Source organism: Elephas maximus, chromosome 3 (assembly GCF_024166365.1).
Source record: "Elephas maximus indicus isolate mEleMax1 chromosome 3, mEleMax1 primary haplotype, whole genome shotgun sequence".
NCBI lineage: Eukaryota > Metazoa > Chordata > Mammalia > Proboscidea > Elephantidae > Elephas > Elephas maximus.
The window spans coordinates 122803182-122830996 of NC_064821.1; the positions used below are offsets into that span (position 1 = coordinate 122803182).

The following is a 27815-nucleotide window of genomic DNA, read 5'->3' on the forward strand; positions in this document are numbered from 1 at the left end:
TTCTTGATGTCATTCCACAACTAACTTGTCTGGTCTTCAGCCGTTAGTGTTCAACACGTCAAAACTATTCTTGAGATGGTCTCTAAATTCAATTGGCATATACTCAAGGTCATACTTTGGCTCTTGTATGCTTGTTCTAATTTTCTTCAGTTTCAACTTGAACTTGCATATGAGCAACTGATGATCTGTTCTGCAGTTGGCCCCTGGCCTTGTTCTGACTGTTGATATTAAGCCTTTCCTTTGTCTTTTTCCACAGATGTAGTTGATTTGATTCCTGTGTATTCCATCTGGCAAGGTCCATGTGTACAGTCACCATTTATGTTGTTGAAAAAAGGCATTTGCAACGAAGAAGTCACTGGTATTGCAAAATTCTATCATGAGATCTCTGCCATAGTTTCTATTACCAAGGCCATATTTTCCAACTACCGATCCTTCTTTTTTGTTTCCAACTTTCTAATTCCAATCACCAGCAATTATCAATGCATCTTTTTTGCATGTTTGATCAATTTCAGACTGCAGAAGTTGGTAAAAATCTTCAGTTTCCTCATTTTTGGCATTAGTGTTTGGCGTGTAAATTTGAATAATAGTCCTACTAACCGGTCTTTCTTGTGGCATATGGATATTATCCTATCACTGACAGCATTGTACTTCAGGATAGATCTTGAAATGTTCTTTTTGATGATGAATGCAACGCCATTCCTCTTCAAGTTGTCATTACTGGCATAGTAGACCATATGATTGCTGATTCATAAACATCAATATCCTAGCCATTCGTGAGCTGAAATGAACTGGTGCTGGCCATTTTGAATTGGACAATCATATAGTCTACTATTCTGAGAATGACAAGATGATCACATAGCCTTGCTTAATTTCCTTAACAAATCTCCACAGAAGAGAAGTCCCAATCTTCCTGATGCTTTTCAAGCCTCTCCATAATCCCAAACCATCTGCTTTGCTTCATTTCCACACTGTCTTTCATCCTGGTTTCTCCTCCAGGCCCCCTGGAGAACTGATGGGGCTGCCATGCTGAGGTGCACATAGAGATACACCACCCAGAACCTCCTTCAAGGAAGAACATGCTGCCCAGCTGTGGGAGTGTAGTCTGCAGTCTCTAGTTGCTGGCATCTTCAGGTCTGTCTCAGTTCTAGAGCCCCTTCACCCTAGGTCATGTCTTCCCAGAACAGCTTACAAACCAGGAACAGAACAAGGTGGGCTTATAAAGGCCTAATCATTTCAGAGTTACTCCAGACCACTCAGGACAGCACTCGCTCTCAAGCTCCCTGCTGGGTGGGCTGAGGCTTTGCTGGTCCTGCACAGCATCTGTGCACGTCCACTTCCTCTTCCTTGTTTTCAAAGGTGTTGATTCCTGATAAAGAGCTTGGACCCAAACTGTGTCTCATGTTTGCTTCCAGAGATCCCAAACGGGAACATAGGCCTGCATAAGTCTGATTCTCTTCTGCATTCTCTATCAAAATCATTCTCTACCAAGGTCCAGCTCAAATGATACATCTGTAAAACATTTCTTCATTTTTCCAGTCAGGAAAAATTGTTCCTTTTTCTTCAAACATTTCCCCCATCAAATTATGTTTATCCATTTAGCATGTCATTCATTTTTTATATTAAAGTTAGAGGTTTAAATTTTAAGTTTATTGAGAGCATAGTCTGTCTTACTCATTTTTGTATGCCTTAAAAGCATAACAGATAAGATTTATGAATTAAGGAATAAACTAATTTATGATCTGGAATCTATCTAGATCTCCTCTTTTTTAGTTCTTCATAATAACTAAAATGAAATCCTGCCAATATGTCATTTCTAGTATTTCATACATATCCCCAGTCCTCTCCATTTTTTGGTCATATGTTATATCTAACCTCTCTCTACTTCCTGATCTAGTCAAGTAAATCTGCTTTGCATGGTGTATGCCTACTCTTGTCTTTAAGCCAACGCACAAGAGGTGCTACCTACCTCCTTCCTAGACAGCATGATCCTTCCTTGAAAATATTGCTCAAGGCCCCCCTACTGTATGAAGCAACTCGGTGTACTACTGCGCAACTCCAGCCACCTCAGGATCTCCTTTTTACATAATTTAAGCACCTAAGATGTATCTACTAATGATTATGCTGAATGACATAGAAATGTCACAATGAAACGCTGTTGCTAGGATTGCCCCAGAGTACGTATTCCACATTCAAAGCACCACACCCCAGAGCCCAAGTCCTTAGAAGCTGCTGCTGCCCTCCATCCCTGCTGACAGTGGCCAATTTTTATGTTTCCTTAAATCCTTCCAAGTTAGCATAATATTATCTACATGAAGAATGCAAAATATATATTATTTTAATTAATAATATGTATGTATGTTCATTTCCCCACTTTCCCAAATGATTGTCTCACATTTTCTCCTCCCTCTCCTCAGTTCTCATACATCTGGGCTGACCACAAACATAAAAACCACCACCACCACCCCATCTGTATTTGATGACCCTATGTCATAATTCACTGAGAAGATAAAAGCAATCAGTCACAATCTCTTTCTTCTTTCCATCACCAAAACTATTGACATGCCAGCATTGCGCCCTATTCCCTGCTTTCCCTCTTTCAGGGACTCTATAGGACAGAATAGAACTGAGGAGTTCCTACCGGAAGCTAGGATCCACTGTTGTGTTCCAGATTCCATCTTTATGACTTTGTTTCCATAATTATCTCCTCTTTCTTTTGTGTCATCATCAATGTCTTTCGGGATCATCTCCACCATCATACACAAACATGTTCTAGTATATCCTAACTTCAGAAAATTCTACTTTGATCCCAAATTCCCTTCAGCATTCGTAAAACTTATTGAAAAAACTGTCTGGTGGCCATCTCCAGGCTTTCACCTCACATTCTCTAATTCTCCTTGGTCACAATTCAGAGCCCATTATATCACTGAGACTATTCTTGTTGAGGTCACTAATGACTTTCATGTTCCAAATCCAATGGTTACTTCTCAGTTTTTATCTTGATTGACCTCTCAAAGTTTTAAGTACGACAGTCCTTTAAAAACATTCCTCTTGGTAACACTTCTCTTAGCTTCTTACAGAATCACTTTCTCCTGGCTTTTCTCCTAACTTACTGGGTACTCCTTCCTAATCTCCTTTGCTGGTTCCACCACCTCTGTTTAACTTCCAAATGCTGTCAGGTTCAGATTTTTGTCCTTGGACCTCTTCTCCACCCTCACTTCTAGGTTATCTCATATAGATATTTTGCTTTAAATATTATCTATAGGCAATGACTCCCAACTCTCTATCTCTAGCCCTGACCTTATTCTTCACTGAGCTCCAGACTCATACATAGCATAACCACAAGGAAACCTATAAGGCATTTCAAACTTAACACAGCCCTAACAGAAGTCTCGATTCCTGAAACTGCCCCTAAACCTGCCTCTCCCCAAATCTTTCATTCTTATAATAGGAATTCACTATCCATTCAGTTTTCAAGTCACAAATATAGCAGTTATTCTTTTTTTATTTTTTGTAAGAATATATATAACACCGCATTTGCCAATTCAGTGTTTTTCACATGTACAATTTAGTGACATCAATTACATTAGCCATGTTATGCAACCAACACCAATAAACCAAAAAAAAAAAAAAAAAACCCATTGCCATCAAGTAATTCTGACTCACAATGACCCTATATAATCATTGCCAAATTTTGCATCACCACAAATATAGCAGTTATTCTTGGTTCTTGTCTTTCTCTTACCTCTCACATCCAATCCCATCAATAAGTAGTTACTCGAACATCAAACATACCTTAAATCTACTCACATCTCTCCGTTGCTACTACTACCACCCTAGTGCAGTCACACAGTCCTTCACTTAGATGACTACGAAAGCTTCCTATTGATCTCCCAGTTCCTTCTTTTGGACTCCTAAAAGCCATTCTCCACACAGCTGTCAGATGATTTTTAAAAACATATATTAGATTAACTTACTCCTCTACTAAAACCCTCCAATGGCTTTTATACGGTACTTAGCTTGCAAAACATCTCTTGCCAACCCCTCCCCTACCCCTACACATTCACCATGCTGCATTCGTAGTGACCGCCTTTCTGCTCCTTAAACATATACTAAGCTTATTCCTGCCTTAGAGACTACATTTCACTGTTCTTCTCTCTGAAATACTATGTCCTCAATCTTTGCGTGGCTGGTGTCTTCGTATCATTTAAGACTCAATTGTCAACTCCACAAAGAGGTCTTCTATGATCACCAAATCTAAATTAAAGGCCCTTTCTCACAGACAGCTCTATCACATAGTGCTTTATCTTATTCCTCATATTTATCACTTTATGAAACTGCCATGTTCATTTCTTAGATGTTGTCTGCCCTGTCTCTTCCAAGAAAACAGGTGCCTTGCCTGTCTTTCTCATCACTATATCTCTAATGCCTAGAAGAGACCTGGGACATAATAGATGCTCAAAAAATATTTGTTGAATGAAAATAAATATTAACCTTTTGCATAGCAGCCACTCAAGACGCCACCACTGAGATCCAGGCCCTTTGATCTTGCTTCCGTAGTGTACTTCTGTTTTTTTGTCTTTTTATTGTACTTTAGATGAAGGCTTACAGAGCAAATTAGTTTCTCATTAAGCAATTAATACACATATTGTTTTGTGCATAAACCTTGAGTTTCCCGTTACTAGTTTTCCGGTCCTCTCCTGCCTTCTCATCCTTGCCCTTGAGCTGGAGTGCCCTTTTAGTCTTGTTTTGTTTTATGAGCCTGTCTAATCTTTGGCAGAAGGGTGAGCCTCAGGAGTCTCTTCAGTACTGAGTTAAAAGTGTGTCTGGGGCCATACTCTTGGGGTTTCTCCAGTCTCTATCAGACCGGTAAGTCTGGTCTTTTTTTGTGTGAGTTAGAATTTTGTTCTACATTTTTCTCCAGCTCTGTCTGGGACTTCCTATCATGATCCCTGTCAGAGCAGTTGGTGGTGGTAGTTGGGCACCATCTAGTTATGCTGGACTCCATACTATACTTCTGCATTGAACTGTAACATCTTTTCAGATGTTTGTTTCTTCTCTTATTTGTTAATTCATTGAGAACAAAGATATCCTATCTTTGTATTACCACCAACTAGCACAATTCTTATCACAGAATAAGGTGTACTATAAATATTCATTTAAGGAAGAAAGGAAGGGAAACAGCAATGCAGAGGAAGCAGTATGGCATAGAATAAATCCGTGAATAAACACAAGGGAGACCCATGAAAGAGATGAATGATGAGTATTACACTATCACATTTGAGGCAAAGCAGTCACCAAACATAAGTGATGCTTCATTGATATATCTGAACTCCAGGACTTTAAGTCTTTATTTAAAGCTCTTGCTAATCCTACACTATTTTCAAATGTCCTTGGTGTGACATGGGAGCTCAAATTCCTCAATGAGATGCTCATCTAATAGGAGAGTAGTGCCAGAGTTCTCTGAGCTAGTTCTACTACCATGGCTTACGGACTATACCTCAGGCTATTTTTAAATTCAATTAGATTTTATGAAGTGTCCACAGAGGGCCTGCTGCTGTACAAGGTGTGGACCTGAGTATGCTGTGTCAAAGCAGGTCAAAAATTTACAGCTCTGGTGTAAAAAGTTCAGCTTATTTTGTTTATCTTTCTTTCTATGTCAAGCCAGGGTCATTAAAATGTTATGACCATTTGCTTGACCTGTGATCTAAGTCTGGAAAACTAAAGTCCAACTTGATTCAATTGATGACTTGTAATAAAGGTCATCTATTGTCTTTTCAGGATGTGCAGATAGAGCTTTTGTTTGCTTGTTTTCTTTTTAAGTAGAAAAACTTTTCTTAAAGAGGATGCAAATGAAAAGAATCCTGACATTTTTTAGCACAGCCAAGGAAGAAATAAACCCATTCTTTAAAAATAGAAAGCCATCCAAGGAGCAGGTGCTCTAACAAGTGGTATATTGAGATAGAAACCAGCCCTCATCATTAATTATCCACACATATATTACAATGAGCCCTGGTGGCACAGTGGTTAAAGTGATCGACTGCTAACCAAAAGGTCGGTGGTCAAACCCACCAGCCACTCTCAGGGAGAAAGAGGTGGCAGCCTGATTCTGTAAAGATTTATAGCCTTGGAAACCCAGGGGAGCAGTTCTACTCGGTCCTATAGGGCAGCTATGAGTCAGTATCAACTGCACTGGGTTTGGTTTTGGTATATTACATGCCTCCTATGAAGATTCTTGTCCTCCAAGGGAATTAAGTCCAAATGATGAGACAACATATGTACAAAAAGCTAAAGAACAATCACAAGTAGCATAGGCTGTGTATCAAGTGTGTGGTCCAGACAGCAAAGACTGCAGGACTTTTGTCATGGATTTAATGGTGTCCCCCCAAAATATGTGTATCAGTTTGGCTAGGCCATGATTCCCAGTACTGTGTGATTGTTCACCATTTTGTCATCTGATGTGATTTTCCTATGTGTTGTAAATCCTATGTCTATGATGCTGATGAAGTGGAATTAGCAGCAGTTATATTAAAGAGGCAAGATGTCATTCCACAAGATTGGATTGTGTCTTGAGCCAATCTCTTTTAAGATATAAAAGAGAGAAGTGAGCAGAGAGATGGGGGACCTCATATCACCAAGAAAGCAGCACTGGAAGCAGAATGCATTCTTTGGACCTGAGGTTCCTGTGCAGAGAACCTCCTAGACCAAGGGGAGATTGATGACAAGGACCTTCCTCCAGAGCTGATAGAGAGAAAAACCTTCCCCCAGAGCTAGTCCACTGAACTTGAACTTGTAGCCTACTAGACTGTGTGACAATAAACTTCTCTTTGTTAAAGCCATCCACTGGCGGTATTTCTGTTATAGCAGCCCTAGATAACCAAGACAACTTCAGTGGAGGGAAGGTTCTCTGAGACTTCGTCAGAGGAGGTGGATCCTGAAAAGAGTCATGGAGCAAAGAAGACTATTACTTTATGTGACAGTAAGGTGCTACCCTAAAACTTGAGAATACAGAAAATAATATTGCTTTCTGATAGTTAAACTATGAAATCAACACATAGCAAAAGCAGAGTTATACATAGTACTTTCAGTGAAATAGAAAAACTCCTAGTCCAGCAAGCCTTGATTATAAAATTATTGAATTTATTAATGCATCTAAAGAAGTGGAAATGATGATCAAGTAGCTCTGCCCATCCATGCCCTCTCCAGTATAGTGCAGTAAGTCAAACTGATGACAGGAATTTACTGTGCTTATAGACACAACAGACTAGCAAGGCCTGATGCCATTAGAGATTCCACTCATGTAATTTCCCTTGTTCTGACAGTACATTCATCAAGCAATCTTTTGATAATTAAATTTCTCATGTAGCTTTCCTAAAGTGAGACGATGTGCTAGTCAAGACAACATGAACAGCAGCTCTGCTCTTTAATTCAATTTCTCAATGTAAATTATTGCATTGGCATTCTGATTTTATACATATGTCTCTTGTGAGCTTTGTTAGTTCCAGTCATCATCCCTGAGTTGGATTAATTTTAGAACACTAACGAAGATCAGCTTTCAGATCCTGTGGAAAGGTATACAACTGGTTTGGTGCAACAAGTTCATTCAAGAGTCTAGAGACCCCAGAGAGAGATAAGTTTAGACATATATGCTAAAGGAAAATTATTTAGTAGTGCCTAAAAAAGAGTTAAACTTTGGCATTTGGAGTTAATTCTTTAGGCAGCGAGGACTCATTGGGGAAGTTTGAATAGGGCTGACATGATCGGAACTGTCAGTCATTGATCTACTATGTGCAACTCTAGCTTAGAGGAGCTTACCGTTTAATTGAGAAGTTAGTCAAGCAAACAATTACAACACAGTATTATAAGTGCACAGAGAAGCCTGGGAACATCAAAGAAGGGTACCTGAAGTTCACTCTAGGGGTAACAGTGGTCAGGGAATATTTCTCAGAATAGAGAACAGGACTTATATATTTTTCTATCAGACTTTAATGTTCTTTCAGATTGTCCCCTTTATTTAGATACTTTTTTTAGTTAAAAGAAATACAGAAACATTTCAAGGAGCTTCAGAAGTATATTTATATCTCTGACTTTCTACTAGATATCCCTACCCGGTTGTGCTATTAAAAAAAAAATCAAATCCTTTGTTGTTGAGTCGATTTCAACTCATGGTGAGTCCATGTGTTACAGAGTAGAACAGTTCCATAGGGTTTTCTTGGCTATAATCTTTATGGAAGCAGATCACCAGGCCTTCCTTCCATGGTGCTGCTGGATGGGATTAAACTACCAACTTTTAGCTTAGTAGTTGAGCACAAACCATTCACGTCACCCAGGGATCTTGGATGTGCTATTTGCTGTTATTGTTGTGTGCTGTCAATTCCAACTCATAGCAATCCTATAGAACAGAATAGAACAACCTCATAGAGTTTCCAAGGCTGTTAATTTTTACAGAAGCAGATTACCACATCTTTTTCCCATGGAGCTGCTAGTGGGTTTGAACTGCCAACCTTTTGGTTAGTAGCGAAGTGCTTTACCACTGAGCCATCAGGGCTACTTGGGTGTGCTATTAAAAAAGCATGCCAAATTTAACACTTCCAAACCGAAATCATGAGCTCCTCTGCCCTTTATCCCCTGCTCCTCCTCAAGTGTTCCCTACCTTGGTGAATGTAACTTGGTCTGTAAACTTTCACCTAAAGCATAAAAAAAAATACTAAAAAAATAGAAAAAAAAGAATAAGCTCACATATAGTGAAATAAAAGGTATGAGGAGTAAGTCCTTCCGACAAGCCAGAGGGCAATGGTTTTCTCTGTTTTTCTCCTTGCTGGCATCTTCAGGCCTCAGAACAACCATCACCCTGATGTATGTTAGCAAGATCTTTTAAAAGACACAACTCTGGATGAATCATCCCCCTTTGGGAAGTCAGGACGGCATGTTGCAGTAGGATGTTTGTTAGCAGGGCTAACTGAGGCTGGGGGATATAAAATAGCTGGGAAAGGAAGTTTTCTGAGTCTTCTCAGCTATGGTGCAGGTACGGCCCACATAACATGAGCTTACAGTCCACCTAAATGGACCTACCTGCCCAGGGAGAGACTGGGAGGAGGTAGGGTCCCATTTAAGTCCCTCACCTATGGCACAAAGTGGAGTGTGCAAGGAAGAGTCAGCATCTCTGCCTAGACAGCTTTTGAGGGAGACTGCTCATTATGGAGCTTTTCTCGTTGTATGCTACATGATTTTTGTAAGTAATGAAAGCTACTTTCCATGTGCTAACACGTGTTCCAGCTCTGATGGGAAGGACGTGATGATTATGGAGCAATCCATGTTAGTTATTGGTGCCCTTTTTCTAATGGCCTCCTGGCTAGCTAGAAATCAAGTACAACCTGTGAGCACCATGCTGATATGAAGTGTTGTCTTACAGTTAGGGCATGGTCAAGTAGGACGTACTGTCCCACAAAAGGGACAGCCTGTGATCTCACCCCGGCATTACTGGCACGAATCAAAAGAACAGGAAATAAATGTTGGAGAGGCTGTGGGGAGATCGGAATTCTTATGCACTGCTGGTAGGAATACAAAATGATAAAACCAATCCCACTTCTAGGAATATATCCTAGAGAAATAAGAGTTGTCACATGAATAGACACATGCACATCCATGTTCACTGCAGCATTGTTCACAATAGCAAAAAGATGGAAACAACGTAGACGGCCATCAACAGATGAATGGATAATCAAACTGGTACATACACGTAATGGAGCATTACGCAATGATAAAGAACAATGATGAATCTGTGAAGTATCTCATAACATGGATGAATCTGGAGGACGTTATGCTGAGTGAATAAGTCAATCACAGAAGGACAAATATTGTATGAGACCATTACTATAAAAACTCATGAGAAGGTTTACACACAAAAAGAAACAATCTTTGATGGTTATGAGGGAGGGGAGGGGTAGATATGGAAAAACACCATATAGATGATAGATAAGTGGTAACTTTGGTGAAGGCTAAGACAGTACATAATACTGGGGAAGTCAGCACAACTTGTAGAAGGCAAGGTCATAGAAGCTCCATAGACACATCCAAACTCCCTGAGGGACCAAATTCCTGGGATGAGGGCTGTGGGGACCATGGTCTTGGGGAACATCTAGCTCAATGGCATAACATAGTTTATAAAGAAAATGTTCTACATTCGACTTTGGTGAGTAGCATCCGGGGCCTTAAAAGCCTGTGAGTGGCCATCTAGGATACGCCACTGGTCTCACCCCTTCGGGAGCAAGGAATAATGAAGAAAACTAAAGATACAAGGGAAGGATTAGTCCAAAGGACTAATGGACCACAAGACTGAGTCCAGTACAACTGAATGGTGCCTGGCTACCATCACTGACTGCTCTGACAAGGATCACATTTGAGGGTCCTGGACAGAGCTGGAGAAAAATATAGAACAAAATGCTAATACAAAAAGAAAGACCAGGCTTGCTGGCCTGACAGAGATGGGAGAAACCCTAAGAGTATGGCCCCCAAACACCCTTTCAGCTCAGTAATGAAGTCACTCCTGAGGTTTACCCTTTAGCCAAAGATTGGACAGGCCCATAAAAAAGATGAGACTAAAGGGGCACGCCAGCCCAGCGTGAGGGACTAAGAGGCAGGAGGGGACACAAAAGCTCATATAGGGAACTCCAGGTTGAAAATGGAGAGTGTTGACATGTCATGGGGTTGTCAACCAATATCATAGAACAATGTATATACCGACTGTTTAACGAGAAACTAGTTTTTTCTGTAAATCTTCATTTAAAGTACAATAAAAAACTTAAAAAAAAAAAAAGGGACAGGCTGTGAATACTAAAGATGTGTTTTAGTCTACATTTTCCTGTGGAAAAGAGTCACACTGATAAACAATTATCTCATTAGGCCATTTGCTCCATTCAGAATGAGAATAGGTGTCAGGTTTAGAGCACATATTCAATTCACATTTGTATTCAGAAGAATTAGCCATTCAGGGCAATTATTGATTTTTACTTCCTCTCATTTCCTTTCACATTTTACAACTATCTGAAAGTTTTGGAAGGAAGCATTATGTATGCAGACTTTTTATTTAAAACTATTTTATAAGTTACAATGGTCTGTAATCTCATTTTCACAACACTAGATCTATATTTTTTTCTTGAACTTTGTGTGCCTTTTTTCTATAACCTTTTCCTTATATTTTTCCAAGATAACAGACCCTTCCTTCAGATATTTAAGTCCACTGTACAGGGACAAGAAGCATACCAATCATTTCAACAAGAAGCTAATATGAAAACTGCATGAGTTTCAGAGACAGCATTGTGCTATCGCAATAATCTGAGATGGGTACTTGATAATGGTACATGGGAATTCACGAGAGCATGTGGTGAGTGTCAGCAAAGGGCTCTATGTGTTTATCACTCAGGCCAGAAGCTGAACTCTTCCTTCTGTGCACTGGCATTACGAATTGAATCATAGAATCACAGAATCTCCGGACTGGAAAGGACTAGAGGTCATTTCATCCGACTTCTTTATGTGAATGAATCACCTCTACGACATTCTTAATTTATGTCTCTTCAGTCTCATCTGAAATCCCTTTGTGAAGGTGAACTCACCACTCCCCTATTTCAGTAAGAAATGCATCTTTTAAATTTCTGACAGATTTTCCACCCTCTATAAATCTACCAATTAAATCAGGTACCAAATAAATCAGGTACCAATTAAATCAGGTACCAAATTAAATCAGGTACCAAATAAATCAGTACCAATTAAATCAGGTACCAAATAAATCAGGTATTATAAATTTTTTATAAGTCTACCAATTAAATCAGAATGGCTGGTGTGTCTTTCATCCATTTTGTGCATAAAAAGAGGAAAAAAAGTCAGTCATGGAACATCCAAGGCTTTCATTTCTCTTTATCCATCTACCTGTACGCTGCCTCTTTCCTGAAAAGATCTTGAATAAAATGACTTAAAACACCTGTACACAATAAAGTTATTAACATAAAGATAGAAAATCAAGCCCTGAAAAGAAAATCTTGACTCAAAAGCTAACACAGCCGCTGACAATTAAATTGAATTTATCAGTGAACTTCCTACAAGCCGGTACAAAAAGAGCAACATAGTGGATTACACAGTTCTCCTTATCTGACAGAAGAAAGTATACTAATTATTCATTAAACATTTTTCCTAGTTCTAAATTCCAAAGGAATTTTTCATATGACATCTTATAAAAGAGCTTCTATTTCTCAATTCTATGAGCATTCATTTCTACCCTTCAAGGTACTGCCAAGGAAAGTGCTGGATACCCCTCTGACTTTTACAAACCTCACTCCAAAATTAACCAACGTTTTTGATTCTGTTGAATACAGGGGATGAAGCATGGGGATTTGGAGACCTACCTTTTCAAGAGGGGCTGAACAAACTCCTTAAACTATCAAAATTACCTTTTCTGTTGATATGATGAAGGAATAGCTCCTGTTTGCCCCTTTTCTTAGTAGATGAGAACAAATAAAGACCCTTAACTAACCTCTCTTAATGTACTGCCATAATTTCTTCACTTCCTCTTGAAACAACTCAGTTAGGTGGTAACTAGGCACAAAATTATGTCGTTGTAAACTGAGAGAGGTGTACATAAAATTGTGGACTAACAGCCAGAGAATGCTGCAAGGGACCACCTGAATATCTGATAAGACGTTGGATCTCTCTGGGGAGCGAGACATTATATCAGCAAAAGGTATTATTAAAGCAGCCCTACTGTGAGAGGTGAGAGGAAGAATGGGGGTTTCTCACTTGCTTTCAAACTCCCCAATTATTTTCTCAGTAAGGGCAGTAGAGAACGTTGTGGCTTGGAAAAGTTACAAATGGGCCAACTGTCTTCCTGTGGTTACACACCTGTGGTTTTACAATATTGTCCTCTGTTCTTGGATTGAAGAGTAGGGGAGGCATGCCCATGTAATGGCCATTCCACCTTTGAAGGTCTTTATGGTGCCTGGGGCATCACAAAAGGCCTCAGGTAAAAATAAATTACTTTCCTCACAGTGATTATCACAGTTGTTTTTACTATAGCTGAACTGCTGGGTTCCATCATTAAATTCTAAATAGCTGAAGACGGGGAGCACTCACCTCCTTCCCACACCTAAAGCCAGACAGGCCTAACTCTGCTTTCTTCTCTCTGGCTAGAAAAGACAAAGCTGTAATCTGTATATCCTCTGTCCATGTATGGTAGCTCATTTATTGTTACTGTTGAATCTGGATTATATCTCGAGTTCCCTTGAGGCCAAATAGACTGGATTCAATTCTCACAAATTAGTTAATTTAAAATGAATGAAATTACAGTAAAAGTAATCACCACATTGAATGAGGCTGTTTATATAGTGGACAACAAAATGTATTCGTGTCATTACCATGGAGAGAAGAGAGAGTTTTCCAACTCATTCTAAAGAAGGCATCAACACACCTTTGAATAAGTAACCTGAATCAAATGGCTTTCTACAGAATTAGTATAAACTGGAAGCACATCTGTCTTAAACTGGAAGATTATAGAGACATGGCAAAAAATGCTAACGTATATGCCGATGGTTGGCAAGTGCAAATAAGCACGCTGATCATCATTTCACATCACAGTTTATTATGACACATAACTGCCAGAAATCAAAGTCAAAGCTAAGCAAAAAAAAAAAAACAGCTACCAATAGCATTATTTTCATCTTTAGCCATTCCACCCTACGAACCCCTTTTTTGATTAGCAGGAAGTCTGGGAATAGAAGATAAAATAATAATAATAAAAAAGCCCTATGAATCACAGGATAATTTTTAAATGCCATATAACCTTAGGGGGAAAAGCACCAGCTGGAATGACTACATATCTCCCCAGAGCATTTTAAAATATACTGAGGCATACATGATACATTGGAGAATGACTGTCTCCCAGAAAATGCTCTGCTTTTGGAAGCTGAGTGGTACAAATAGCTGGTGTGGAAGAAGTTGGCATAGCAACTCTACATTTGCAATGGTGAGTCACAGAGTAAACAAGTGCATAAAACAACTGCTTGAATGTGTTTGCTTCTCCACAAAGTAGTTAAATCTTGTAGAGCTTTTTCTGGCTTCCTCTTCTGAGAAGTACAAACTATTCAGTCTAATAACTTAAGGCAATTCATTTTCTGAACAGGAGAGGACATTCATGGCTCATGGAAAGATTTATACTCTGTACTTTTCCTGTGTAAATAAAGTGACATTTAGGCAGAAATAAGTCATTTCCCCCTCAGGGTAGCCACAATTCTCCACTGACAGGAAAATAGTACAAAAAAATAAGCTTTCTGTGTTTGTTAAAAACCATATTCCCAAGGGAAGGATAGCTTACCTGTTGCTAACAGGCCCCTTGAAGTCCGGCTCAAAAGTCCTTGGGTCACCTGCATTAAAAACAAAGGCCTTTAAGGATATAAGCCAATGACATAGCGAAGAAATATAACCTATTAATTAAGTAAAAATAAATTTACTTCTTGGCTAGTCCACTGCTAAGCGCAGTATGGAATTTATGGTTACAGATGTCAATCATTTTCCCTCTTTCCAGCCGGCAACAAGGCTGGATAGGGTAGGTAAGGACCATATCCCCTAACCCTGGGCTCCCATCTTGACACTGTATTGTGTAGCAACAGTAGAGATAATATCCAGGGTAGCAAAGCCCTTCTGCTTTGCAAAACCATTCTTCTATCTGCCACTACCAAGTATTGCTTAGTACTTATGGAGTGCACAGTATAATATGAGATGCCTGGTTATCCCAGTTCTCCTTTTCCTCTCAGTAGATTAGGCTTTCCTTCAAGAAGTTTGAATTCTAGTCACCCTTAGTGTCTGACATGTTGACCCTATGGTATATACGAATTATTAGTATGTTATTTAAATATTATGTTTTATTTATTCTTTTGGATCAACAGGTGGATTTCATGCAATCTGAGGAGATGCCCTACTTGTTCATTGTTGCATCATGATTGTGATACATTACCCTCATCTTTCAACAATACAAGGCACACATACAATGGCTTCTTCTCCCCCACATGTAGACCCGTTCAGTAAACAAGTTGTATAAATTTATTCCCAGCCAAGGGTCTGCATTTCATAACCCCAATTTTGTTCAACCATTCCCAGCCTTTCCTCTAGCGATTTGCCTCTGCAAGAAGGTCTGGTCTTGAATTAAGTACAGAATTTCATAAGGGGCTGGCATAAAGACTCCCACCTATCAGTGACCTAACCCTGCGTGCTAGATGGGGAAATCAAACCGGAGAACTCTGACGCCTCTTCAGTGTAATCACAGGCTGAAGACGGGACAAAAGGAAGGAAAAGGCTGACTTGAAATGGAAACTCAAGATCCAGCCTGTCAGCTAATATTCATAGAGCAACTATTGTAGGCTAGGAGATCTGAGGGGATACATGTTCAAGATGAAGTTCCTTTCATGGAGAACACACAATTGTTTAGGAAAGATTGACATATTGATTCATTCAGTACATATTTATTGAGAACATTTATATACTAAACCCTGCGTTGCAACCCATGAACAATGAATATGGATACAAAACAATAAAATGCTAAACTGTGTGCTATCAGGTACAAGTGTTGTAAGAGTTCTGAGAAAGATTTCATTGGGGACTACAAAAGTCAGGGGGGTTTCATTCAAGAAATGAGATTTTTGTAAAAGGCTAGAGCAAAACGAGAGTAAAAAGGAAAACATTCTGGGTGAGTGAAATTAGAATTCTCTTAATTCAACAACTATTTATTGATTACCTATTAAGTGTTCTGCATTGAAAGAAGCACTGCAGGGGACAGGAGGATTAGTGAAGCACTCTCTCCAAGAAACTAATCAAACTGGTGTAGAGGGCGAGAAATATGGCAAGTACATAAATAATTAGAACACAAGGCAGACATGGTATCATGAGAGGGATATAAAGGATGTGTTATGAGAGTTCCATGGAAGGAAAGGTCACATTCAGCTGAGATGATCAAGAAGGAAGGGTTTATAGAGCCCCAATATTCTGAACTGGAAGGGTAAACTTTAGGCCTGTGGAGATGAGTGAAGTCACAGAGAGAGGAATGAAATGGCATGGCTGTGGGGGTGGTGAAAAAATCAACCTAATTGGAGTGATCAGTAATGGAATAAACCAAAGTAAAATGAAACCCATTGCCCTCAAGTAGATTTGGACTCATAGCGACCCTAGAGGACAGAGTAAAACTGCCTTCATTAATAAAACTGCTATAAACCTTTAAGGAAGCAGACTGTTGCATCTTTTTCCCACGGAATAATAGAATAGGAAGGGAGAAAATAAAGCTGAGTGTGGAAAGTATGGTACCAGATTACAGAAAGCCTAAAAAACCAAAGATGGAATTTATTTTATACTTCATAGGACACAGGGAGCCACAGAAGGATTTTGAACAAAGGAATGATATAGTGTAAGCAGTGCTCAAGAAAAAACAATCTAAAAGCAATATTCAGATTTATTACAATGTGCAAACTCCAGGAGACCAACTACGAGTCTATTCCAATAATAGAGATGTGAAGTAGTGTGAGCCACTGCACACCGATTGTGGAAGTAATGGAAAGAAAGATTCAAGGTTCATCACAGAGTGGCAATGAGATTTGGAGGTTAGGAGCAAGGGCTCTGGAGTTATACCTGTTCTCTGCCACTTAATAGCAAGGTTGTCCTAGACAGGTTATTTCTCTTCTCTGTCTCAGTTTCTATATTCATAAATGGAAATAATAATAGTACTTATCCTGTAAGGTTGTTATGAGGACTAAACGAATAAATATCTGTAAAAGGGCTTAGAACACTGTCTGGCACTTACTAAATCCCCAGTAAATGTTCTTTGTTATTCATATAATCATCTAAAAAAAGATAAGTAGAACTTGAATGATAAGACAGGGTATAAAAGAGAGAAGTCAAATATGGCCCCAAATCAAGTGACTTCAGACCATCTGGAAGTTGTGACACCCATTCACCTCTGATCTAGGCTTAAGGAAAGGTTGATACCGTTAAAATAGGAATGTTAGCATGTGGAAGAGATTGTAAAGTGGTTATACGAAGGACATGAGTTTAATTTACGCGCTTTTGCGTTTGAAGTGACATCCAACTGGAAATCCAGCAGCAACTGGAGTTGAGGAAGCTGGAGTCTTAAGAAGGAACAAGTGTTGGGTAAATATTTGGAAGTTATATTCTGAAGTCATGAAAATATTTGGAAGTCACAAAAAGAGATGAGCTTCATAAATGAGAACATCAGGATCTGTCAGACAATGTTGTTATAATGACAATAGCACTAATATTTAACATTTTTTAGCATTAAGTGCAAGGATTATACTCAGTGCTTAAATGCATTATTTATTTGTCACAATAACCTTATTATATAGGTAAGCTGGAAATTAGTATTATTCTTATCTTACAAATGTGAAAAATGAGGCACCCAGAAGCTAAGGAACATGCCCACAGTCACACCGTTAATAAGTGATCCATCTGGGATCCACACTCTGCCCTGTCTGACTGCAGCACAACAGGTCCTGCAAATTCAACATCAGTTCCTACTCTGGAGGGAAGTGTGTAAAATGCTTCCTTTTGAGTCAGTCTATATACTTCAGTGTCAAGTTCTCTGACACACTGTAAGGCTCTCCTTTTCTCATTGTCTGCCTCTGGCTCACTGCAATGGAGTATTTTAGGGATGTCTAAGTCCCCCTTTCTTCAGGGAACTGAGCCCCCACCGCCACACAATTCACAGAGGTGGATCTCTAGTAGCTGAGTTTCTACCATGTGCTTGTTCCCTGGCCATGGTCCAACCAGATCTGGCTGAAACACTAGACCCAAGCTGGGTCAGTCAGATTCTCTAACCTAGGAATTTAGAATTAGAAGGGACAGTGAAAGATTGGAACTGCAAAACATAAACCTTGAAGATTACAGAAGCAGAGAAAACTGGCTTTCACAAAGAATTTACTAAAGGAGATGTGTAAAGAGCAGCAAAGATGGAAGTCATGATGGCCTTTCTTTTCTTGGTCCAGTCCCTAATTGAGGCCCAGGGTTGGTTTTCATGAGATACTTTATATTCTTTTTTTTTTATTATTTCTTTTTTTATTGTACTTTAGATGAAGGTTTGCAAAATGCACTAGTTTCTCATTAAATAGTACACATATTGTTTTATGACATTGATTAACCACCCCACAATGTGTCAACACTCTCCCTTCTCAACTTTGGGTTCCCTATTACCATCTTCCCTATACTCCCCTGCCTTTTTTTCCTTGCCCCTGGGCTGGTGTGCCCCTTTAGTCTCATTTTGTTTTATGGGCCTCTCCAATCTTTGGCTGGAGGGTAAACCTCAGGAGTAACTTCTTTACTGAACTGAAAGGGTGTCCATACTCTCAAGGTTTCTCCAGTCTCTGTCAGGCCAGCAAGTCTGGTCTTTCTTTTTGAGTTAGAATTTTGTTCTACATTTTTCTCCAGCTCTGTCTGGGACTGTCTATTGTGATCCCTGTCAGAGCAGTAAGTGGTGGTAGCTGATCACCATCTAGTTGTACTGGACTCAGTCTGGTGGAGGCCATGGTAGTTGTGGTCCATTAGTCCTTTAGACTAATCTTTCCCTTGTATCTTTAGTTTTCTTCATTCTTCCCTGCTCCCAAAGGGGTGAGACCAGCAGAGTATCCTGGATGGCCCCTCACAGGCTTTTAAGGCCCCAGACACTACTTACCAAAGTCAAATGTAGAACCTTTTCTGCATAAACTGCATTATACAAATTGAGCCAGATATTCCCTGAGACCATGATCCCCACAGGCCTCAGCTCAGCAATTTGGTCCCTCGGGGAGTCTGGATGTGTCTATGGAGCTTCCATGACTTTGCCTTGTACAAGCTGTGCTGGCTTCCCTAGTATTGTGTACTGTGTCACCCTTCACCAAAGTTATCACTTATCTATTGTCTATTTAGTGTTTTTCCATATCCACCCATCCCCTCCCTCATAACCATCAAAAATTGTTTCTTTTGTGTATAAACCTTTTCATGAATTTTTATAGTAGTGGTATCATACAGTATTTGTCCTTTAGTGATTGACTTATTTCATTCAGCATAATCCCTTCCAAATTCATCCCTGTTATGCAATGCTTCACAGATTCATCTTTATTCTTTATCATTGTGTAATACTACATTGTGTGTATGTACCACAGTTTGTTTATCCATTCATCTGCTGATAAGCATCTAGCTTGTTTCCATCTTTTTGGTATTGTGAGCAATGTTGCAGTGAACATGGGTGTGCATTATGTCAATTCATGTGACAACTCTTATTTCTCTAGAATATATTCCTAGAAGTGGAATTGCTGGAATTTTTGTAGTAGTGGTCTCATACAGTATGAGAAGGCCATATATAATAATTAAAGGGACGATCCATCATGAACACTTAACCACAATAAACATCTTGCACCCAATGACAGGTCCCCAAAATACATAAAACGAACTCTAACAGCACTGAAAACAGAAATTCCCTTTAATCATTATATACGACCTTTCTTTGTCTTCTATGGTGGATTTTGTCTTAAAGTCTATTTTATCTGAGATTAGTATTGCCACTCCTGCTCTTTTTTGGTAGTTATTTGCTTAATAAATAAAATAATTTTTTTATTTGCTTGATATATTTTTTCCATCCTTTGATTTTTAATAAATTTATATCTTTGTTTCTAAGGTATGTCTTTTGTAGACAGCATATTGATGGGTCCTGTTTTTTTTAATCCATTCTGTCACTCTCCGTCTCTTTATGGGTGTATTTAGGCCATTTACATTCAGTGTAATTATTGATAGGTGTGAGTTTATTGCTGTCATTTTGTGGTGCTTTTTTTTTTTTTTTTTTTGTGGTGCTGACATTTTCTTTGTTCTCTTATTCTCCTGTGCTGAATTCCTTTTGCTTGTGCATTTCTTTTTCATTTCTTTTGTTTCAGTAAATATTGTTTTTATTGAGACTTTATGTTTTTCTTCTTTATTTTAATGAATAGGTTTGTTAACTTTCTTTGTGGTTACCGTGAAATTTACCCTTATCTTCCTAGGTTTGAACCAGTCTATTATTACTTAGTATCACACCTTGCCTTTCTCTCCATTAAAAGTTCTATACCTACACCATTTATTGCCTCTTTTATTGTTCTGACGTTGTTGTGCTTTACTAATTAACCTTTCTGGTTCCCTGTTGTAATTCTTTTGGTCTTGGATAGTCCTTGAGAGTTCATTTCCTAGGTTGGTATCTGGCTGGTACAATCTTGCATCCTAGGTTCAGGCTGTGGTCTGATGTTGTTTGTTCTCAGACCATAGGACTCTCTTTAATAATTCTTGTAACTTTGGTTTAGTTTTTACATATGTCCTTAATTTCTGTTTACCTGGAAAGGTCCTAATTTCACCATCATATTTGAATGACAGTTCTGCAGGATATATTATCCTTGGTTGGCAATTTTTTTCTTCCAAGGATTTATGTATGTCATCCTGTTGTCTTCTTGCCTGCATGGTTTCTGCTGAATAATCAGAGCTTAGTCTTCTTGTTTCTCCTCTGTATGTGACTTTTTGTTTTTCTCGAGCTGCTCACAGGATTTTTTTCTCTGTCTTTGTGTGATTATGATATGCCTTGGTGATTTTCTTTTGGGGTTTATCCTATATGGGGTTCATTGAGCTTCTTGGATGGTCAACTTTTCATCTTTCAGGATATTAGGGTAGTTTTCTGTCAGCAATTCTTCAATGATCCTCTCTGGGTTTTCCGTTTTCTCCCCCCATTCTGGATCTCTGATCACTTGCAAATTTTTGCTTTTGATTGTATCCCACATAATTCTTGGGGCTTCTTCATTTTTCTTCATTCTTTTTTCTGATTTTTCCTCACAGTTCTATCCAAATGTTTGTCTTCAGTTTCACTAATCCTGTCTCCCGTCATTTCAAACCTGCTGCTCAGCCCTTCTATGACACTGTCCATTTCTGAAATCTTGTTGTTTATCTTTTGGATTTCTAGTTGTTGTTTTTGTATGATTTCTAGTTGTGAATTTATTTTAGCATTTTATTCCTGTATTATTTTCCTGAATTATTCCATTTTTGTCTGTATTTTCCATGAATTTGTCTACCTTTTCCATGAATTTGTCTATTTTTTCCTAATATTTGCCTGTTTTTTGTTTCAACTCTTGGGTAGCTCTGAATATTAGAGATTTAAATTCCCTGTCAGGTAGTTCTCATGCCTTTTCTTCTACTGGCAAGTCATCTGGTGTTTTATTTTGGACACCTAATGGAACCATCCTGCTCTTTTTTAATGTTTTGATATTGTCTGCTGTCTTTGGGACATTCAGTAGTTATTTTCTTTGTTTATTGATTGTAGTTCTTTTTATTTCATCTTGCTTTTCTTGTTCTATTTGGCTATGTCTGAGCAGACGAGCTGTGTGTTCTTTGTTTTTACTCATTTGTGGTCATGATACCTTTCACCTCCTCATCCAATGGGCAGGGCCAGACACTCAGTTATGGTGTAGCATGGCAGGTACAGCTGAAGGGGAGGGGCTGGAATGGGTTGTTTGTGGCACATACTAGGGCTGACAGGGCAGGCCAGGAATCAGCGCTACTCAGGTTCCAGTAGGCCATGCCTGTGCTACTTGGTGGTATGATGTTCAGCACACAGTGCATGTAGGCAGGAAGGAGAAGGGAGGTTGTGATGTATGGAGCTAATATGGGTACGGGAAAGAGGAGAGAGAGGGGAGAGAAACAGGAGCCAAAAACAAGGAAAAAAAAAATCGTGCTAAGGGAGCTTGCCATTGGAGTGATGAGAAATTGAGGAACATAGAAAAACAAAAAGTAAAAAGAATAAATTGTTAGATAAAAATTTGGAAGAGGAAAAAAAATAAGAAAGAAAGAAAAGAAAAGTGCCTACAGATCCCACCAGTGCAGCTGCAAAGACCAGGGAAGTGGCTCCCAGGCTGTACAGTATAGCCTGGTTAGAGGGGGTATAGATTGCACACAGTGCCAGGTATTTAGGAGACAGAAAAAGAAGGTAAGTATAGAGAGATGAGAACTGAGAAATGAAGAAAGACATAAAGGAAAAAAGAGGAAAAAAAATGCCTCCAGGGATCCCTCTGACATGGCTGCCCAGACTGGGGAAGTGGCTTCTAAGCTGGGCAGAGCAGCATGACTAGAAGGGGCTCCCAAGCCATGGAAAGAAAAAGAAAATGAACAAACAAAACAAAACAGGACAAAGCAAAAGAAAACAAAACTGAAAAAAAAAAAAAAGCCCTGGGGATCATACCAGCATAGTGCTGTGGGCCAGGGGAGTGGTTTCCCAGTTGAGCAGTGATTCACAGCCTTTCAAGAAGAAGGAAAGATGGCACACAGAGCCAGGTGTTCAAGAGAAAGGAGGGGGAAGTGGTTGGAGGTATGGAAGAAACCAAAGGAAATGGAAAAAGGTAATATCAGCAACAGACAAATGGCACTCAGGGAGCAGGCCACTGTGGGCAGGATGAATCCAAGAGGCGCAGGGTCAAAACTGTTCCCTCCCGGCCGATAGACTGCAACTGGTGGGAAGCAGAGGAGGCCGGGTGGAGGGTTGGGGAAGTGTATATCGCTGGTTACCAGGTGCTCTGTCTCCTCCTGGGAACTTCATGAATCTGCTTTCCCTACTCCCTGTCTGCCAATCTCCAATGTGGGTGGGGCAAATCTAAGTGGCACGGACGCTGCACTTCCTGGTCAGCCAAGCCACCACTGCCAGCCAGGAAAAGCAGAGGTAGAGCAGTGGGGAGAGGATGGGGTGGTGGGAAAGTGTGTATCACTGGTTACTGTGTGCTCTGTCTCCTGCTGAGAGCGCCATGAAACTGCTTTCCTGTGCTCCCTGTTCGCCAGTCCCTGACAGGAGTCCAAGATGGTGAATCTGTGCTGCATTAGCTGATAGGGGACCTCTGCACATATCTTTCCTGGTTCTCTGTTCTCTGTCAGTTTCTTATTCTACTCAGTGCTTGGCTGAGTTCTTTATTTCTTCATTTGACTCTTTGGGTTCCAGGATTGACATTTGTCTCTGTTTTACTTAGCTTTTTGGGTTTCTGCTGTGGAGGGATGGCGCAGTGCTTCTGTCTATGGTGCCATGTTGGCCAGAAGTCCAGATATTCTATATTCTTATACTAAATTCCTTTTTCTTTTTGCTAGTTCGAGTTGGTTACATGCAGCCAGAATCCTACCAATACACTTATTCACTTGTCTTAATGTGAATTTCAATGACAATTCAGTTTAAAAACATTTATTATATCCTGAGCCCTGGTGGTGCAGTGGTTAAGAGCTCGGCTGCTAACCAAAACGTCTACAGTTCAAATCCACCAGTTGCTCCTTAGAAACTCTATGGAACAGTTCTACTCTGTCCTATAGGGTCTCTATGAGTTGGAATCAACTCGACAGCAGCAGATTTTTGCCATGGACAGGGGTACGGTTATATGGATGAATTCTTGAAACTGTTTTCCTTCATGAACCTCACAGTTAAATAAGAAATATAGGCTCAAGACACACAATTTCAGCACTCTATGGTAAGAATGGTGATATGCAGAGGGTGCTGTGGGGTGCTGAGGTGGTCATGAGTGGGCAGGCTTCTGTGTGTTCAAAGCTCCTGACTCCAGAACACTGAACTTTGGCTTTACTTTCTGCCCACCCTCTCACCTCTTTGCTCTTTGACTTGGATCTTCCACTCTGATTTTGAACACTAGTGTTGATAATCTTCCTGGTCCTAAATTTCAGTTCCCAAATCTTACAGCACAGCTGAAACAGCTCAAAAAAAAATTTGGTACATGTTTTCAGCCCCCTCCCCCATATCTTCCTTCATAATCAAATATTTCATTCAGTAGGAGCCCTGGTAGTATAGTGGTTAGGAACTTGGCTGCCAACCAAAAGGTTAGTAGTTCAAATCCACCAGCCACTCTTTGACAACCCTATGGGGCAGTTCTACTAGGTCCTGTACAGTTGCTATGAGTCAGAATCATCTCAATGGCAATGGGTTTGGTTTTCTACAGGTCTCGGGATAAGCGTGGGGATCTGTATTTTTAAAGTGTCCCCTCTAAGATAATTCTGTTGCACTCTGGATTGGGGGATTCCTAGGCTACTTGATTTTATTTGGAATTTCAATTCTCGAAGTCTATCTCAGTTCATACAGAGTCCTTATTTCTAGCTCTACATAACAAACCAAATGATGTCCATAGCTTTTATATAACCTGATGGAGAAAAGTAGGTCATCATGATGTGTATGAGCTTTGGAAAACAACCACAACTAAGGTTAAAAGGCAAAATCAAATAGTTGTGAGAAGAGATACAGAAAAGTGACGTTCAACAAAGCCAAAACTTCAAGAAAGATGGACGATCACAAATTCTACAGAACAGTAACTCTTTGGTGAATTCTTGTCTGAACCAGAAACTGCTGTAAGTGCATTATACATAGGCCTGCCATTTTGCATAACACTAGGGAATGCCATTCACATTAAGAACGCAATGCACAATGTAAATTATATTCCTTTGAGCTGTGTAATATAATAGCCCTGTTATATTTATTATCTCATTTAATGCTCCAAATAATTCTATAAGTTATGTCATTACTATCATCCCATTTTACAGATGAGGAAGTTGAGGTACAGAAGGGTAAGCTAATTTGCTCTGGCCCACTCAGCAAACAAGAGGTGGAGGTGGGACTGGAAGCCAGATAGTCTGACTTCAAAGCTTGTGTTCAGCCATTTGTCAGTAAATTGTTCATTGATGACAGCAGAGTAATGTCAGGTGTGTGGGGAATAAAAGGCAGATTGGAAGGGGTTAACATCATATATTGATCATGTTATTATTTGCTTTTTACATGAAAGGCAGGCAAAACTGGTTTAAAAGCATCTAGGCTGGCTCCCAATTTTAGTGACTTGCACCTCACCAAGTGAAAAAGCAGATTGCAGTGTAAATGAAATGCCATTGTCAAATCTGCCTGAAAAGCTGACACTTCCTGATTATAAATCCTGGCTGCCTTATATTTCAGTTGAAAATATGCTAACACCACAGTCAAATGATAAGATTTGGCCGATTCCTTGTAGCAATGACAGCTGGAAAGTGATGATGTCACTCTGCCCCCATGTGCTGGCAGAATTCATATTGTCATGCAAATTTTTAATTTCCTGCAAATCAATACAGGGCAGTGCTTTTTCAGGGGCCCTCACATGCTCTAATTGCATCTCTGGAATAAACCCAGCTAAGTGAAAAAAAGCCACAGTGCTTCATTGTCGTATGGCTTAGCTATACAATTCATATTTCTCAAAGGAAATGAAAACAAAAATTAGGCAATAATTTGTAAGCTACTTAAGTTCATGTGATTCTCTGATCACCAAAATTATTGTCGCATGACAACAAAATCACCAAAAAACATCTATTATAGTTACACATTTGTTATCATAGTTAATGGTTTGTACTGTACCCATACAAAGCAATTTTCCCCTGACTAGAAATAATTCATGGAGATTAAGGAAAATAGTATTAATTCACCTTGTAGGTGCAGGTTTCACATGACATTATTGAAAGCAAATGGCAAGATAAAGCATTTGGTCATGCTTAGAAAGAAACTCTTTAAAAGCAGTCTGTTTCTCAAAGACAATGACAATGTAACTACCACTGATCAGCTATAAAAGCAAAAATCTGAGACATTTCATTTTATTCCTTCAGGAATATTCTCCTTCAGAGAAACTAATATGATTCAGAGAGTAAAAGGGAAATCAAAGCGGGGGAAACCAAGTATTCTAGTCCTTAAAACAGGCCTGTCATGAGCAGGCAAGTCAGATAATGTGATAAAGCCAAAAGACAGAACACTATAGCTATGTTTGAAAATAACTTTCCAACAAACATGGAAAAGTGGAGTAGTGCAAAATAGGAGTTTCTTTAGTATCTAATAACAGTGAGTGGAAAATTGTGAATAATTAAATACTTATTTTACTTTCTTTGTCAATAAAGCTTATGGTGTTGTGCCTATAAATGCAGGCCTATCATTTCATCCAAGGAAAGCATACTTGTCCCTCCAAGTCTCAACAAGGGATAAGGGATCATGTTCTTCACCATTTCTTAACAGGATGATGTCCCCACTTCTTAGACCAGTACACATGACCTTTCATGATCTGGCTCTTCTCACCAAACATTTCCCTACCATCCCTCACTTCAAACTTGATCTAGCAATTCCAAACTTCTTATAATTCCACTCCAAAATCAGGTGTTTTGCATATTCTATTCCCTCTGACTAATATAACTTTCCCCTCCTTATTGCCTTGGGAATGGCCAAAGGAAACCTACAGTTCCCCTCAAACTTCCCCACTCACCTTCACGGAGAAAGAGAAGGGTGAAGATGTTCTGCTGGCCACTGCCTCAGTGGTTGGAGCCCACTTTGATTGGAAGTCAATATTTAGAATCTTCATGTAACTGCATCCAAAAGAATCTAATACTGTTTATCTCTGAGATACACATATTTTTATTATTTACATTGTTGTACTTAGTATACTGTACCATAAGATATTTATTTACATGCTGTGATAGGCAGAATAATGGCCCCTCAAAGATGTTTGCCTGTGTTTTATCACTATACAAAGACATTTAACTGTATGGATCATAACAAATTATGGATAACATTTCAAGGAATGGGAATTCCAGAACACTTAATTATGCTCATGTAGAACCTGTACATGGATCAAAAAGTAGTTGTTCAAAAGAACAAGGGGATATTGTGTGGTTCAAAATTAAAAATGTGTGTGGCGGGGTTGTATCCTTTCACCTTACTTATTCAATCTGTATGCTGAACAAATAATCTGAGAAGCTGAGCTATATGAAGAAAAACAGAGCATCAGGATTGGACGAAGACTTGCTAAAAATCTGTGATAATCAGACGACACAACCTTGATTGTGAAAAAGAAGATAATTTGAAGAACTTACCTATGAAGGTCAAAGACTACAACCTTCAATATAGATTATACTTGAATGTGAAGAAAACGAAAATCTTCCTGATTGGACTGATAGGCAACATCATGATAAATAGAGGAGAAGCTGAAATTGTCAATGATTTCATTCAGCTTGGATCAACAGTCAACATTCATGGAAGGAGCATTCAAGAAATCAAATGATATATCGCATTGAGCAAATCTGTCACAAAAGATCTCTTTTAAGTTTTAAAAACAAAAGATGTCACTTTAATGACTAAAGTTTGTCTGACCCAAGCCATGGTTTTTTCAGTCACCTCAAATGCATGCAAAAGCTGGACAGTGGAAAAGGAAGAGAATTGATGCATTCAAATTATGCTTTAGTTAAAGAATATTAAATATACTGTGGACTGCCAGAAGAACAAATAAATCTGTTTTAGAAGAAGTACAAACAGAATTGTCCTTAGCTGCAAGTGTTATGGATTGAATTATGTCCACCAAAATGTGTGTCTACTTGGCTAGGCCATGGTTTCCAGTATTGTATCATTGCCCTCCATTTTGTATCTCATGTAATTTTCCTATGTGTTGTAAATTCTAACCTCTATGATGTTAATGAGGCAGAATTAGAGGCAGTTATTTTAATGAGGCAGGACACAATCTACATGATGAAGTTGTACCTTGAGTCAATCTCTTTTGAGATACAAAAGAGAGAAATGAGCAGAGAGACATGGGGACCTCCTACCACCAAGAAAGAAGAGCTGGGAACAGAGCACTTCCTTCAGACCCAGCGCCCCTGCACTGAGAATCTTCTAGACTCAGGGGGAAGATTGATGACGAGGACCTTACCCCTGGGCTGACAAAGAAAGGCTTCCCCTGGAGCTGGTGCCCTGAATTCAGACTTCT

At 39.3% G+C, this 27815-nt stretch overlaps 1 protein-coding gene across 4 annotated transcripts in view; it reads right to left on the reverse strand.

Moving 5' to 3' along the window:
- Positions 1–27815, reverse strand: part of SLC44A5 (solute carrier family 44 member 5) — a 521479-nt gene that overhangs the window by 174636 nt on the left and 319028 nt on the right. For all 4 annotated transcript variants that reach the window (XM_049875594.1, XM_049875596.1, XM_049875592.1 and 1 more), the window contains one exon: positions 14357–14405. In XM_049875594.1, the coding sequence (XP_049731551.1) occupies positions 14357–14405 (49 nt within the window). The remainder of the gene's footprint in view (positions 1–14356; positions 14406–27815) is intronic.